Raw genomic sequence first — 17,253 nt, forward strand, 5'->3', positions numbered from 1 at the left:
GAACAGAAAGGATGGTGTCATATGAAGACATTGTGCAACACTGACAACGGTGTATGATAACAATGATCGCAATGTTGCTGTGAAATGATCAGTCATTTTTGTGAACCTCAAAAACAATCAAAGTGTCACCAGCTACAGATTATGTTCCACAGGGCTTCCTTCGCTGCGACAAAGGAAAAAAAAGTTACATGCGCCTGGACCAGAAAAACTGGACCACCTACTGCTCAGCTAATCAAAAGGAGCTCAGAGGGAATGCAGCCACAAATTATAACCTTCTCTCTTTGCATGTTCCACACAAAGCAATCAAATTAGGATTATGCAATGCAATAATTATTTGGAAAATTGTAATTACATTTCCCATAGAGCTGCCAGCTACAGAACGTGGCACCCTCAATCTTGAATATATTAATCACAAATATCCAAAGTACATTCACAGTACTTTGGGTATCTTACAGGTATGATAATAATAATAATATAAAAACCAGCACCACACAATTTCCTGAACATATACATACACTTGAGTATATAGTAGCCAAAGACCTTTGTCAGATTACTACCTTAATAATATTGAACCCTAGCCCGGGACCCAGACGAATTCTGGGAGCTCATTTACATTTGCTCTGCCAGAATACGGTCTGGATCCCCTCCATTGGGAAGTGATTTCACTCGCCAGTCCAATCATGACCGATTATCAGTTAATGGGCGGGTTTTGCGCCACGACGCAGACGGAAGCGACTTCTGAAAACAACCAAGGCTGCCGCTAACGAACGAGCATTTGACTTAAAGTACCCGATATTTTCAAATTTCTCCCACAAAAAACGGCAACACTCGTTCGCACACATCTCTGTTCACTGTACACTTTGTTGACATTTTTCACATCGCTAAACAGACGTCTCATGATTCGTCTGCGTCCGTTGGTAACTTCCTCTTGGAAATCGAAAATGAACCTAGAGGTCCCGGACTAAAACGTATTTGAGTAGTCTGAGTACTGGACCAATGGATCTGATAACACGTCTAAGAGCAGACGGGGCAATTACTTTATTGCAGAAGGCAAAAGAGAAACAATGATGGAGAATCTGCAAATCTGCAGCAGCTTTCACAACTTCCTGTAGTCCAAAAAAAGAAAGAAATTGTGTTTCTAACCTATAAATCAGCAAATAATGGGGAAGACATTCCCTTTCAGGGAGATGCGTACAATACATAATGAAAATGTTGGATATATTTTCAATATATCGGATATATTACAGGACAGAAAAACTGTCTCGTCTACCATTAGATCAACATCTCAGATATGACTGCAGGATGTGGAGAGTGAGAGGGAACTCCGGAGTGCGTGTTGTGACTTTTTTCCCCCGCGATTATCTTTCCCCATAGGAATTCATTTCCCGTGTACAGTGAGTGAACGTCACGACACAAGGCATTCTTCCAGTATCCACAAAGCAGTACAGCTGTACTGCAGTTTCCACTGTTCCACACATACAGTGGCTGCTGCTTCAGACATAAACAAAAGGAACCGCCTACACAAACCTCACGGAAGGTCAGTAAGAGGAAACAGCCGTACTTTAGCCATGACAGCAATTCCCTGAGAATCAAATCTACCTTAAAATCGATATTTAAAAAAGGTGTAATTCCATCAGCAGGGGTGAAAAAAACCCCAATCCAGTTGTCTTTACTCAACAACCCTCTGACGTGTTAAAGTTTACTGCAAAGATTCCTGACTGAAGTCCAATAGGCTGCCAGTCTGATGCCTCACCATGACCTGTACATTCATCAGCATGTACACACTGCCCTTCCCCACTCTGCTCCACCCTCACCTTACCTGCTCCACCCTGCCCTACGGCGTCGTGGCCCTTTGTACAGTGGCACGGTTCAAACAGCTCAGCAGATAAAGGGGCGAACGGATCAACCCAATAAATCTGCCCTTTCACAGTGCGAGAGAGGTAGGTGGGAGGGGAGGAGAGGGAAAAGAATATCGTGTGTTATAGTGAGGCAGAAAAGGGCAAGGAAAAGGTAATATTGGAAAAAAAAAGGAATGAAACGTGTGCTGGACAGAAAAAAGGAGAAATAGAGAAGGAACAAAAATGAACAGGCTAACTTCCTAGAACTAAGTCCACTTATCTCACAATATGTACAACGTCGTCTTACCGAAGTGAGCAGGCGCGGAACTGAGTCAAATACCCGACAGACTGGTTTATTTGTGGGACACAAAAGTTATGAGTCATCAACGTATCACTGTATCTGGATAACGCCAGTGCAAATGTGCCATGAAGCCGATTGCACACAGACGACTCAGAGTAGCGTCACCGGGGGATCAACGGTCCTTCTCCCGCAGTTCGCCGTCCTTTGTTCATTGTTGACACAATCGGCACGAAACGTTGCCGGGGCGACGGGCGCGCACAATGGAGCAAGGTGTGAGGGCAAAAGTGTGTCACGATGTGGACAACAACGGGAGCAGTGCTCCACCATTAGCTAACAAAACCAAGCCGAGGCGAGCCCAGACGATGAAAGACAGGCTGCAGCCTCCAGCCCTGTTTACCCAGGACGTGAAAGTCTGGAGTCAAGGCTGCGCGCAGTGAGCCCCGTGGAGGCCGTTTCACATGCACTGCTACTCAGACACAATGAGGAGCATCGGACGATGCAGCGAGCGGGAGAAGTGAAGCCGTGCGCAAATGTAACAATGTGGAATGGTTTTTCTAAATTTAAGAAATGCTGCCACGCTGCTATCGTGCCCTGTGAAAGTGGTCGAGTTATTTGAAACCCAGAGGATCATCTACAGTTAAGACTTGTCCTTTGGGTACTGTTGCTTTCATTTTGTGTTTTAGCAAAGTGTGTGACGTTTGAACAACATTTGGGGATATAAATCAGTTAGTCATTGCCGACAAATTCTCTGTTTTTGGTCGTCTATGACAGTAAACTGAATATCTTTGGTTTGTGAAAGAAAACAAAACATCATCTTGGGGTTTGGGGAAAAACGATCGTCATTTTCCACCACTTTATGGACCAAAAAACTAATCCATCCATTGAGAAAATAATCGTCAGATTAACAGATAAGGACATTTGACAATCCTGACTGGTGCCCTGTGCAATCTGAAAAAAAACCTGTATCGCCATTTTTCATAAGCCTGTCGCTAATGTGTCATTCTAATCAGAGAGAGAGAGTGTGTGTGTGTGTGTGTGTGTGTGTGTGTGTGTGTGTGTGTGTGTGTGTGTGTGTGTGTGTGTGTCTGCGTCCTATAGGGTTAAAAAGGTCTTTGCTTCTTTTGTAGAGAGAAAAAGGACAAGCAAGTAAAGAAAAATAAAGAAAATAAAAATAGAAACAACGAAAACAACCTTCCTGATTTTCAAAACTATGGTAGCATGCAAAGCGGCCCACTGTTCTTGCACTGTTTGGACTGTGCACAAAATACTCTTGGCATTGGCGACAGCCACCTGACACACCATGCAAACCTGCTTAGATTATATAAAGTGGGCCTGATGCCATTTGAAGGGCTGGGCCATTAAAGGACACTGTGTGTGTGTGTGTGTGTGTGTGTGTGTGTGTGTGTGTGTGTGTGTGTGTGTGTGTGTGTGTGTGTGTGTGTGTGTGTGTGTGTGTGCCGTAAAAAGACATAACTGGAAAGGATTAAATTCCACGAGGACAGCGAAATGCTCACATCCACACAGGCTGAGACTTTGTTTCACCTCAAACACACTTACAAGATATCAAGACAAGAATACAGCAAAGTCTAAAAACGAGACGGGTCTCTACATCCTGGGTCTCTCCTGGGTCTCTACAACCTTAACCCTCAGACCTCAGTTCTTCTTCCTTGTTTGACCAAAGAATGAAGCAAGTCAGATACCTGACTTCCTGAATGACATAACAATGGGAATTTGACCTTTGGCAGAGGAGGAGGAGTAGGAAGAAGGAAGGAGACTAGAGGAACTAAAGGAAGAAGGTATAGGAGGATGAGGTGCAGCAGTCCTCCAATGCCTCTCAAGAGTATCAGGTTTCTGGTAAGCTACGCATCAGTGGAGCTCAGGTTTCTGACGGGGCAGATCACCACGTCCACGAGCAGGGTGCAGAGGCGAGGTGCAGGGACCTTATCGCAGTCCTGAAAGTCCTGACAGCATCTAGTGTCACAGGTTGGACATTGTGGCGGGTTATAGGGACGCGAAGTGCACATCACAGTAACAATGCATCGAGGTTCACAGGCCTGCGTAGATGAGATGACTGTGTGCAGTGTGTATTTAATCACTCCCTGCTCAACATAATCCCCCGTAATGACTCAGACTAAACTGATCCGTCATGAGACCACACTGTCTCTCTCTCTCTCTCTCTCCCTCTGTCTGACTATCCCATACGGGGATTAGTGGGTGCTGGAGTGTATCCACAGGTCAGGGGTGGGTGTGACTCAGCCTGGACATCATGACTTCACCCTACACAAAACTGTTCTTCTGTTTTTCCTCTCTCTCTCTCTCTCTCTCTCTTGGCCATGTCTATGTTATGCCTTAACATTTCTGGTTTATTTTCTAATGGGGATTGCGCTGTACTTATTTTGAAAATTTAAACGGGTGATAATTTGGTGAACATTTGAAATTGAAAAATCTAAATGGACGCGGAATATAATAAGTTTGTTTGTCTCACTACCCTCATTTCCTCTTTACTCAAGGAGAGCGAACCTCCACTGCTCCGATCACTATCCTCCCACAACAACTTTGCATCCAAAGTTAAAGATCAAAGGGGAAATCTGTTGGAACTAATCTGCCTGCTTAGACAGTTTTGTGCCATGAAATGCCAGTCTAAATTTTTAGAAAACCGTTTTTCAGACATCCGTACTCCGGAAAAATTGGAAGCCAAACATTTTCTGGAGTTTGCCGTTCACATACGAAGAGAGCAGCAGGAGACCGTCCCGAGTCAGACGCGTTCACAACAGCATCACTTTTGGGTTCTCACATAAAGCCTCAATGGAAAAATTGCAGGAAACTGTCCAGACTTCGGTGCGTGTCTGAAAGCAGCTCGAGAGGTGTTATCACCAGCGCACTGAACACATTTCATAGACCTATGGCTGCCAGACCCCAGTGCTTCTGCCATGTGACAGTGTTTACACATGTAATGAAATACGTCTGTCCACAGTGAACACATGAGTCACAGCCCAAATTCAATATTCAGATCTACAAACAGTTATCAACCACTTGTGAAATTTAGGCTTAGAGATGGATTGGTAATCGTACCGTTTTGCACAATTAAATCTTGTGGACCAGCTATTTTTTCTTTATGGGGCAGATTGCAAACTTTTACAGCAACCATTCAAGTCTACACAAGAGGGAGGTTGGGGCTGGTGGCTTGATTTATTGGGATGGAAAATGACTTTCCTCCCCAGGCGGGTCTTCCCATTGTGCCGGTGGATTTAATTAGCAGCTCTGCTCCTAATCAGCAGGGGAGTTGCGAGACATACAGTGGTTAAATCAAAGTGTGCCTCCAGTGACGACGGGTTAGGATGCCAGACCTCTTTGGACTGCAAATGAGCTTCTAGGAGCTGAAGCCTGGGGAGCTTGGCTCGAACCAAACAAAATCTTTGTCACACTTTTTCTTTTTCTTCTAAAAGGTTGTCACACACGCAGTGGTGCATCCATCACAAGGGCCGTGGTGGCATTGATCAAAGCAGACCGGCCGCTGTGCTCAGGCTACAGAGCCCACTGAGTTGTGTATTTCAAAGACAACAAGAAGAGTTGACAGTGAAAAAAGTCACAACGACTTTCACATCATGCAACAGTGAATATTATCAAATTAATTTCAAGGCTTTGCATGGATATTTTTCCAGACTTTTGTTTTCTCACAAAGCCAGGTCCAATCGGGCTGGAGAATAAAGGTGGGCAAATATTTGCAATTATTGTTACAGCATTTATATCGAGTAACTAAATGTCTGCTTTCAGACATGCGCTGAAGTCTGGACAGTTTCTTGAACTTTTCTGAAGGGGCTGTATGTGAGAACGCAAATGTTTCTGCAGACACTTTCGGAAAACTTTTCCTGCCAGCCCCCTGAGTGAGCCCATGTGAGAATACAGCTGGAAAACCTCCGGAGCGAGCGAATGGGCGGCTCTTCGGCTGAATATTCCGGAAATGTTCCTGCTGCTGTGTGAACATGTCTAACCTGGTCAATCTCCAACGGCAAACTCCGGACAATGTGTGCACCCAAATTGTCTGGACATATTTCACGTCTGAAAACAGCTCTTGTCTGTCTGCTAATCCTGCAAATTCACAGACATGGTCTAAAGAACTCCTGGAAACAAATACTGCAGTACATTCCTCTGAGACCCAAGTGAGATAAACAACTACTTAAGGAAAGCAAGAATGATCGCCACAGTCTGCGGTTTTCTCCCCCCTGGTTTATCCCAGAAGAGAGCCAGAGCACAGGGCAACATGGAAACTTACCTAATTCTCTGGAGACAGGAGACACTGCAGCATTCTCCCCAATCTTAGACATTGCATCAAAATACAACTTTCCCGCCAGGGTCATAGCTGGGAAAATGATAAAATGATCATTAATGTTTGTCAGGATAGTTTAGGAAAAAATAGGTACTCCCTAATGTTAAGGACCACTTCACACCAATAATATTCTAATACAACTACATACTAATATTTGACCTGGTACACCTGAACCCCAAACAAAGCTCTGATAATGAAGTGGATAAATGAAGTACATCAGCTCAGCAATGAAATACTTATGTCCTTCCTGACACCCTTCAGCCAACTAGTTGGCCTTTTTCTAACCTCTAACTTACTAAGAATGTTTATTGATGTTGTTAAAAATACTCACCGGCCACTGATTTCTCATAGTTCTTGCCCAGGTTGACCAGGTTCCTCAGTCCTGGGTTGAATTGATCCATCACATTCTGCGTGGAAACAAAACAGGTGATACAGTTTTTTCAATAATTTGACATAAGGTTTTGTTTTTTTTGTTGATGTGGAGGAATGAAACACTTGTGTTAAACCCTGCTGACTATTCATTAACAGCAGCTCAGACCTGGGACCTTTGGGCAAAACTTAATCTAAGTGGAAACAAGCAAATGACACAGAAGCTGAAGAACGAAAGACAGGACGGAGAAAAGAATGAGAAGAAACAAAACCAAGAATAAAACAAAAACATAAGTATGTAAGATGTTTCCAGCACAATTCCAATCCTTGGGTTTTAAAGATGGACAACGACCAGCGTAAGCCCAATCTATCCATTCTTAACATGCCCTGATCAATCCCACACAGCGCAACTATCATCCATAATCATGACCTGGGCTGAGCGCTTATCTCTGTAATAATGCAAATCATTCGGCTATTCTCTCTCTCTCTCTCTCTCTCTCTCTCTCCATATCTCGTCTACCTCGGTGACGACTGTGAGAGGACGACGTCTTTGCAAAGTCCATAGTGCGTGAAATGACAAAGGTCTGTATCAGAAGTGGCTGATCAATCCAGGACTCATCCAGTGTTGTTGGGTGACATGTCCGCCACAGATAACTCTGATAGCATCACACTTAAGAAATGACACTAATTTCAGAATGTTAACCGGTGGAATAACTGATAAGTTTGCCCTCGTTCGCTTCTTAACTCGTGTAAACGTGCGGTACTCTGGGTGCCCTTGACAACTGTTGATTATAGCTGCAAGCCGGAGGAGCTCGCTGTATAATCTTACCACACAGCACACTCAGCCAGCTAAATTATTAAACCTGGACTCTTTTTCCTGCATTTCATCACACCAAGGAGCGGTGGGGGCTGCTCCGGGAGGAGCAGCAGACTGGAACTGCTCAAGACGGATAAATGTATGTGAGAAAAAGCCTTTTCTTTTGTGTGTGTGCGGGTGTACACACACCTTTTTTTTCTGTCCCACCTGTGGAGTGCCGTGTGTGCACAGTGTGATAACTCTTTCGGTGGGGATTTAGTGAACGGGGTGGCTTCCCGTCCGTTTCTTTTGGTTAGATCCACTTATATGCAGCGAATATGTTGAGGTTAACTAGCGGGATGACACCCGATTGCCAGAGAACATTACAGAGCAGCTCGAACACAATGATGCTGATCAACCGCAGGGCCAAGGTGTCGAGGAGAAATGGCACTCCTCCTGTACAGGGTGCGGCTGATGGCTCTGGAAAACCTGAGACTGAAACTCACCTAACAGTCAGTTTAAGACAGTCTATAGAACCCCACTCACTCATTTAAAATTATATATATATATATTACAATATTGGAATTCATTTTAAAAACATGCTACATTATTATGACTTGTATTAAATCATATATATATATATATATATATATATATATATATATATATATATATATATATATATATATATATATATATATATCCTGATTCCAGATTGACTTCACCCATCACTCAATCTTTGATGGATGGGACCAGTAGATATTCAAACAGCTCCCTGAATAAAGTGAGACTAGGTCAAAAATAAAATAAATAAAAAGAGGAATATTTAGAGGATCAGCTGGTAGAAGTGGCCACTGTTTGACGAGGGAAAGTTCAAGTGGCCCACAGCAGGTGGATCAGTTCCAACAGACACGTAGATGAACCAAGTTGTTTCTTTCACCTGTTGCTTTCCCACCCACCTTGTATGTACTCTCAGTGAGCCTGTTCACCTCCTCCGCGCCCTTCGACATGTTCAGATCCCTCACGACGCCCCGACAGAAGGAAGAGGGACGAAAACTACAGCGACGCAAAAAAAAGAAAAGAAAAGAAAAAGAAGTGACCAAAACCTACGGACACATGAAATTCCTCATAGCACGGCAGGAGACGCGAGACGCACACACGCACACACACACACACACACCCGGACGACAACAACAAGAGCACTGTAGATAGAAAGAGAGGAATGAGGAGGACAGTCGCTCCTGCTGCTGCTGCTGCTGCTGCTGCTGCGTGTGAGCGGCGCACGAAGCGGAGCTGTCAAACTTGTAGGTGGTTAGTTCCCCGGAGGGGAGGAGGCCCGGGGAGGTGGGAACCGGGGGACGCGCGTCAAGCTCTCACACACACACACACACACACACGCGCGCGCGCACACACACACGCGGTCGCGCGCGCGCGTTTTTCGGTTCAATGCATTTTCAAAATAAAGGGATTTGCCGCTCAAATCGTGGGCTGCTGTGTCGACTCCTTTTGAGAAAAGTATGAACATGGATCTGAAATGTGTCGACTTGCTGAGTTAAAATGCGGATCTTTTTATACATTTTTGATTTTTTAATATACACTTTTTTATTATTTTTTTTAGCCCTTAAGGGATACAACCTCAGTCAACATTTCGACACAACTTTTAATGGCAATACATGCTTCAGCTGCCTTTTTGTGTCATTCTTTAGTATTTGGAGTTACTTAGATACTTCCGGGTAGATGTCTGTGTTTACATCTGGTGTCACTTCTTGTGAGGTGCCATTTTGTGCTTTTATTTTGAAGGACACGTTCCGGTTGCGGTTATGAACCCTCTCCGTCGACTTGACACAGGCAGGTAAGAAAAAAAAGGTGGACGATGGACTACATTTATACTGGAGACGGGCGCTCCCTGGAGGCAAGTAACACAATGATGACACGCACACACACACACACACCCTCGTCATGTACTTCAATCGTAGTGAGGACACTCATTGGTACAATACTTTCCCATGCCCCTTAATCTAACTTTTACCATCACAACTAAATGCCTAACCCCAATCCTAACCATTACCCTCAGAACCAAGTCTTAAACCCCAAACAGCTCTTTGAAGGTTTTTATTGCTGTTAGACCTTATGCAAAGATTAAGGAAGTAATCCATGTGAATATCAGATAATAGAAAGTTGTAACTCTCTGAAAATGATATATTATCTATATTACTCTTGTCAACGGCGAAGGTGATACAAATTAACAATATGGCTTTTCAGATAACGGATTACTTTAAATAGCAGGCTGCATAACCTGCACTTCCATGTCCTTCATTATATATCTTTAAGCATACATGTAGAACTTTATTCACAAATGTTTAATGATAAAAAGGTATTCACAGGCAAACCAGTGATGACAATAGTCATATATTATCATGGGGTGACAAATGGCATACTATTAAATAACAATCATATATGTGGGGAAATTGACATTTGTGTCAGATTATCCTGCACTAGCAATGTGTCGGCTCTCTAATAACGAGGACTTAGGTAAAGTTATGAGACTGTGATAAGTTTTATTCGAACAAGTTCACAAGGCCAAACGTGCTCCTCCTGGTCGGGAGAAACCATTTCGATGTGGCAGTGATGATATTTCTATGATGACGTACCTGGTTCTTCGAGGAGGCAACTCCAGTGACACTTTATTAAATGATGAGCTTTGAATACAGGGCCCGTTATGTTTCACAACCAACAGCATGTAGAACAGTGACAGTGTTTCTGACATGAAGAGTGAGAAGTGCACCGGAGGAAGCTTCGTGATTTGCCACTAGATGTCCCTCATGCTCAGCTAATACTCTCTCGAGCTGACAGAAGCTTCATAGCCATTGAGACACAAAATACACATTCACACATTTGACTTGTTTATAAATGTAAATACCCCACAATTTTGTGGGTTTTTTCCTCCATGTATAAACATCCACTTTTCACATTTCAGTGTCAGTGATACGCTGAATATTTATATATCTATATTTTATTATAAGCTGACATAATAAATATACCAATACATCGGCTCAAATAGGCTTTGCACTTTTTGTCGTATTTGGACTTGGATTTTGGATTTGTCTTGCCGACCAATCAAACAAAGCGATTGCAAATATCACAAGTATCAACCGAGAGAGCAAATATGCTAGCTCTTTGCTCGGTAAATGTCATTTGATGTTAAAACTTTGTTTATCTCCCCGCAGCCACGGAGAGCAACAAAAGGAGCCGAATGTAAAATGAGGGGTTGTGGCCCCAGGCTATGAACACGTATCGCCGCTTTTAGCCCTCAAAATGCCGCACGGTGGCACACACAACACAATCAGTGTCCGAGGCATGTGAGCGGTCTTTCTGCTTCTCCCTGACTTGCAGTCAGCTCCCGCGTCATGGCCGCCCTGACCACCTCCCACTGCGATGCGCTCCTGCAGGCAGTAATCAATACCAACGGAATATTATAGCGAATAAAGAATTATGATCATCAAACGTCACTGAAGGTATCGGAGGGGCTGAAAAGTAAGTTCTTGCTTTCACGAACACATCCGAAGGAACTTTCAATTTTTTCAACAACTATATAAAAAGAAAGAACATGTTGCTGGCATTGGCTCGGGGCCCAGGCAGAGAAAGAGAAGGGGAAGAAAAATGAGACGTTTGCACTGCATGTTGCTATGAGTAACGCGATTCATGTACAATGGTCCGGTCCTGTCCCACCGTGTTATTACTGTTAAAATACTTGGTAATCGAATGAAATCGAACTAAAAATAACAACCTGATTTCATCTACAAAACATTACATCTGCAAGTTCTCAAGTACTGTACTCTCTGCCAGTCTCATCCAAACCATTAGTGACCTCTCATTCATGCCGTGTGTCAAGCCTGTCCTCTCAAGGACAGATCCCGGTCCATTGTGGCGGAATAGCTAAGTGCACCAAGGCATTCAGAACACAGCCTGACTATGCTGTTGCCAGCAAGGCCACCGCCTTTTCAGAAATGCCTTCTTTTTTTTTCCTCCCCTGGCAGTGCTTCACAGAGGCAATGTGTAGACAATGGAGACGGCTTAAGAATTAGCTTTTCACCCTTGAAGATGGCACACGATTTTTGCAGTTCACAAAGTCTAATCAGCAGTAGATGTGTGAAAAAATTATGTGCGAATATGTTTATGCAAGCCGCCATTCTCAGAAACTCTTTATTTCAATTCTTTTGTTTTCTAAATGACGTCAGTCATACATAATTGAGGAGGATGGAATAAATCCGAGGCTGATAATGATACAGAAATTCTCATTGAACTCATCCGTTTTGACCAACACCAGGGCACAGAGAGTGAGAACACTGTTATTTGCTGACTTGAGCTGCAATTACTCTCACCAGGCAAGACCATAAATCTAGACTTCATTTATGGGCAAAGCAAAGACCTACAGCCAAACAACTAATTCTCATATACTGCTTTGTGTTAAGGTAACAGCTTGACCAGGAAGTTAAAGAGAAGTACATCAAGCTCTTGCTGTCGTAAGGCTGCGGATCAATAAGACAACGGGAACAGCCGGAGGACATATGGTGAACACCACCATACATGTTGCAGAAAATCAGCATTAATCTGAGAGCACAAAATATCCATAACATGTGCAGCAGGTTGTTTTTCTCTCCAGTGTCACCGTGTCCATGGTACAAATCAGGCACTGAGCAGCTCGTCATGATGGATACGGAAGCTGGATTTTTGTGTCAGATTTTGTCTGAAGTAAAAAACTTGAAGAGATGATGTGCCGGTGCGTGGAGGAGGCAGGAAGTACTTGAGTTTTAAGGAGAGAAACTTGTCACATTAATATGAATTTAACAGGGTCAACATTATTTAACCTGCAATGATTTTAATGAGATGACTGATACCAACTCAAGCATGTATACTGTTAATATAACGCTACGATCAGCAAGCAGTGATCTTGACCGTGCACGAAAGACTGGAAAACAGAGGGAAGCAGCCTGCCTGGTACTGAAGCCTGGAGACAGATTTGTTATCCCTCATTGCTATAAACAAATTTCTTATTCTAAAGGGATACAGACAAAGTTATGATTCCTACTGTTATGAGCAGAAACTGCTGAGTCATCTGTTCAGGTATTCTCTGACACTATATAAAGGGAGAGGCTGGATTGATGAACGGCATGCGTACAAAGAGCAAATAAGCTACAGCGAGTCTCCTGTAACAGGCACACACCTCTTGCCATTTTATTTTCCTCTCACGTCCAATAAGAACTCCTTTGAAGGTGAGCCGGATTTTTTTTCTTCCTTCTAATAACTGATATTCCAGGGGACCAACAGCCGCATCTGTGTTGACTTTATGCATGTGAAAAATAAATCAGGAATGCACCTCTGGTGATGGAGGTGGAAATAGTTTCACTGGACTTGTAAGGAGTTCACTGTATCTCTCAATGCAGAATCATACAGACACTCATCAGAAGTCAAAGCGCACACACAAACACACACAGACGCACGCACGCACGCACGCACGCACGCACGCACGCACGCACGCACGCACAGCAAAAGCAAAGTAAACAAGCCTGGGCACCTGGGGCTCCGCAGCAGTGAGTGTTTGCTCCTGATGATATTGCGGTCAGCAGTGTGTGAAAATTTAATAACAGAGTTTATGTCAGGCGCCACATCTCGTTTGATCAGCCGTGTCCTGGTTAAAAACAGTAAGTCCCCTGCCATGTATGAGCTCTCCATGCTTCACTGACACCACCAAACATTCACAAACAGCAAACAGGGCCGCCATGATCCCTGTAACCAGAATATCTGGCTTTTTTTTTATTATAATTATTTATCCATCAAGGGACTGGTTTTATACACCTTTTGTTAGAGACCACTGAACATTTTGACATTTCATGTTTTTCCAGAATGGAATGTGGTTAAATGTGAGTTTATCCAATTTTTGCGCCGGAGCTTGACATCTAAAATGTAAATGTCAAGAAGGAAAGGCCCTGGGTAGTGATAACAACACATTCAACAAAGTGGCAGCAAAACAGGCCACGTAGTCACGACTATGGCAGACCCCATTTCAGTCAGGATAAATGTGTCACCCTTTCTTGACCTCTTCGGCCGACAAGTGTAATGTTGACAAAGCCTCTAACCACAAGTGAACTTCTCTCCCCCCCAGAGGAAACACCTGAGTGCCTGAGTTGATCGGCCGACATGCAGCCGGGAGCCACAGCCAGGCTGCAGACTTCCACCTCAAGTCGCAAACGGCTACTGTCTCCATGCCTGCTGGCAGCACTCATTAACGTGAACACTGATCCCATAATCATTGTGTTTATGCAGAGCTCCTGGTGGAATCCAGACATTTTTGATCCCACCAAACAATCTCAAAGATGCAAAAGCTCGACACTGAGACACATCGCCCACGAATCTTGTCTGAATGAGACAAGAGCTGTCATTTTTAGCTACAAAGCGCCGCGCTCAGGGACCTTGATTCAGACTTCACACACGCACGCACGCACGCACGCACGCACGCACGCACGCACGCACACACACACACACGCACACACACACACACACACACACACACGCTGATGTGCTTTGTCTGTCATCAAAATGTCTCAGGGTTTGTATCTGGGTTAATGCAGCCTCCTAATCCGTCAGAATCCACGGCCCAGTTCAAACTTACTACTGCCCGCCTGCAATTTTTATGTGTTGCATTTTATTCTACCTCCACATACATTACATACGGCACAGGCGTCAAATTGACCGGCTCAGGCTGGTGTTTAGGATTTAACATGGAGACACGAGCTACCTGCGAGTCTTGCCGAGGTGTGAGTCTCACCGCTCCTGCCACTTGAGAAACGACGAGAAGAAGCCAATGATTACACAGTTCAGCAGCTTCACCCTGCAGTCAGAATATAGAACGATTAGACATTTTGTACACACAAGGCGAGGGGATGCTGTGAGGTGTGTGTGTGCGCGTGTGCGGGCCTTTTATGTAGCTGATTAAACACAGATTTGTAATTCACCTTTGAGTGGGCACATATTTTCACAGGCATTGAAACGCTCCTCAGGGGGCAATGGGAGAGGAAATAATGCAATGTCCTCCAGCCATTTGAGCACCACGCCATTGGCCTATAACCCATGGATCCTCCAAGAATGTTTATGTAACAGATGTGATGGTTTCTAGAACTATTTTTTAATAATATGTTGTATAAAAAACAAAAAAGCAAAATGTTATTCTAACTATAAGGCTACAGCCAGCGGCCACTTAGCCTGACCAAGCACAAGGACTGGAAACAGGGGGAATCGGTCAGCCTGGCGGTAGCAAGATCTGCCCGCCACCACCGCCTCAGCTCAACGATTAACACGTTCCAACTTGTTTGTTTAATGAACACAAAAGCTGAAGTGATAATATGCCAAACTCCTGTTTCACAGAGGATTATTAGAGGAGCTATTTCTTGGTTCCGAGCAGCGTCCAGGCGACCAGCCATAACTCCAGGACGTTACTACTGCCAGCCAAGAAATAGTCAAAAAGGTGATACCTGATTTTGTAATGGTCGGACAGGAGCCGGGCAAACTGTACCCCCGTGTTCTCTCCCCGTTCTTTATGTTAAAATATGCTGTGAGTGGCTGCTGGTGGTAGCTTTATTTTCAACTGACATGACAGCGCAGTCAATCTTCTAATCTAATTCTCAGCAGGAGAGCGGGTAAATGTATTTAAATGTAGGATTATCATCTTAATCTCTCCTTCTAGCTGTGTCAGAGCAGCAAAACAACATCCACAGCAAGTTTTTTGCACAAACTTCTAAAGTAAAAAACAAACAAACACATCTTCATATTCATACCCAGCTGGATTACAGCTGAAGGTGAAAATGCTATTACTGAGGGGCCTGTGAAGAACGACTTGTTTGGTACATGCCCGCTATCAATTATGCAAAATTTACCGCTGCTAATGTGAACAACCTTGAAACTCTTGCGGGACTTTGGCGCAATGAGTCAGTCGAATCTCTGGTTGCGATCAATCATGACCACTGAGGCCCAGGTGAATGATGGAGGGGGCACAGAACGAGCCTGTGCCAGGTGGTGGCCTGCCCCCCACCCCCACCCCCAGCCCCCCATCAAGAGCTTTTCACTGTCTTGATTATTTAATGGTGTCTTCTGCTATTCATAATGAGTTTTAATTAAAAATAACAAGGGTAGAACATCATCAAATTATGCAGTGCTTCTCCTTTGATTCAGTGTATTGCCTCATGGACTTATGAATGTATCTTTTTTTTTGGATGAGGGCTTGCTTGCAGAAAACACAGCTGAAAAAAAAAAAATCTAACAGAACACGTTTTAACAGACGCACACAAGCACACACACACACACACACACACACACACACACACACACACACACACACACACACACACACACACACACACACACACACACACACACACACACACACACATACACATACACACACGTGATAAACTGTCCACTTTTCTTCTGTCAAGCACACATGTACTGTACATGGAGAAAGTGTGCATCTGCTTCAGCTTTACCCAGCATCCTCTCAGCCACGTGGCGTCCTGCAGTGGCGATTCTGACCTTGGCGGCAAAGCTCTCGACTGCCTTGCTCTTATCATATCATAACTATTCCCCTCACACTACTCTCGGGCACACAGATGCTATACTCTTCATGCTCTCTGCCGATCTCATCCTCTCCTCAATATGAAAAAAAGAAAAATCCCCCCCCCGAACCGTTCTCTGAAACATGCTCAGCCATATTGCCCCATCTGCCTCTTCAACCTGTAGCCTCTCGTTCAAAGTAAAGTAATAAACCGAGTCTGTTTGTTTGATCCAAAGCAGGATGGGCTTACTTCCAGCCAGTCGGAACAGGAAGTTCATATTCATAAATAGTAAGCAGTCTATAAATAGTGCCTGCGTGGATTTATGTCCACACACACACACACACACAATGGATTTATATCCCTAGATCCCTTTCCTGATGAAAGTCACATGATCTGCTCATGTCAGCGGAGGGCAGGGCCTTAATAGCACCAGCGACAGTGTGTGTACGCTCCGTGAGCCTCCTGGGATAGGAAACGTTGGCTGGTGGTGATTTCGTTAGCAGCGGTGGTATGATCTAGATAATACACTTATCCACGGTCCCTCGGGGGGAAGGCGAGCCACCGACATCTGATTAGATTCCGCACAGATAAAAGGATCTGAAAGAGTCACATGTCTAGTTTATTACTGGGTGACTATGGAAGTCTACCCCCCGAATCAACATCAGATAATAAAGTGAAGACTGACTGTGTTTAATCTCCTGTCAAGAACTGATTTGTCTCTCGCATGTTTGCATGTTTGTTTTTATCCTGATCACATCATCCACTCTATTATAGTAGCTAAGAAAGAGACGATTCTTATTACTGTTCAATTTTTTTTTTCTGGTCATTGTAGGGGCATTGAAAAATATGTGAATTGTATCAATAACAACATATCGTCTTACACCATACTGTACAGTGTATATTGTATTTAGATTACATTTTTTGGAAAACAGGCTTTTAAAAAAACTTTCTTTCAAAGATTTAGATGAAAAGACTGATACCCCTATAATGCTTATGAAGATAGCCAGCAGCCTGTT

General features: G+C 43.9%; 1 protein-coding gene across 3 annotated transcripts in view; it reads right to left on the minus strand.

Annotated features, from left to right (window-relative positions):
• Window positions 1–8,978, minus strand: part of baiap2l1b (BAR/IMD domain containing adaptor protein 2 like 1b) — a 25,538-nt gene extending 16,560 nt beyond the window's left edge. The window contains exons 1-3 of one of the 3 annotated variants that reach the window (XM_047328066.1): window positions 8,591–8,978; window positions 6,798–6,873; window positions 6,413–6,499 (exon numbers count right to left, since the gene is read on the minus strand). In XM_047328066.1, coding sequence (XP_047184022.1) covers window positions 6,413–6,499; window positions 6,798–6,873; window positions 8,591–8,641 — 214 coding nt within the window. In that variant the 5' untranslated portion in view covers window positions 8,642–8,978. The remainder of the gene's footprint in view (window positions 1–6,412; window positions 6,500–6,797; window positions 6,874–8,590) is intronic. The other 2 variants (XM_035615426.2, XM_035615427.2) reach the window with 2 other exon arrangements.
• Window positions 8,979–17,253: the final 8,275 nt, after the last annotated feature.

This window comes from Scophthalmus maximus, chromosome 17 (assembly GCF_022379125.1).
Source record: "Scophthalmus maximus strain ysfricsl-2021 chromosome 17, ASM2237912v1, whole genome shotgun sequence".
Lineage (NCBI taxonomy): Eukaryota > Metazoa > Chordata > Actinopteri > Pleuronectiformes > Scophthalmidae > Scophthalmus > Scophthalmus maximus.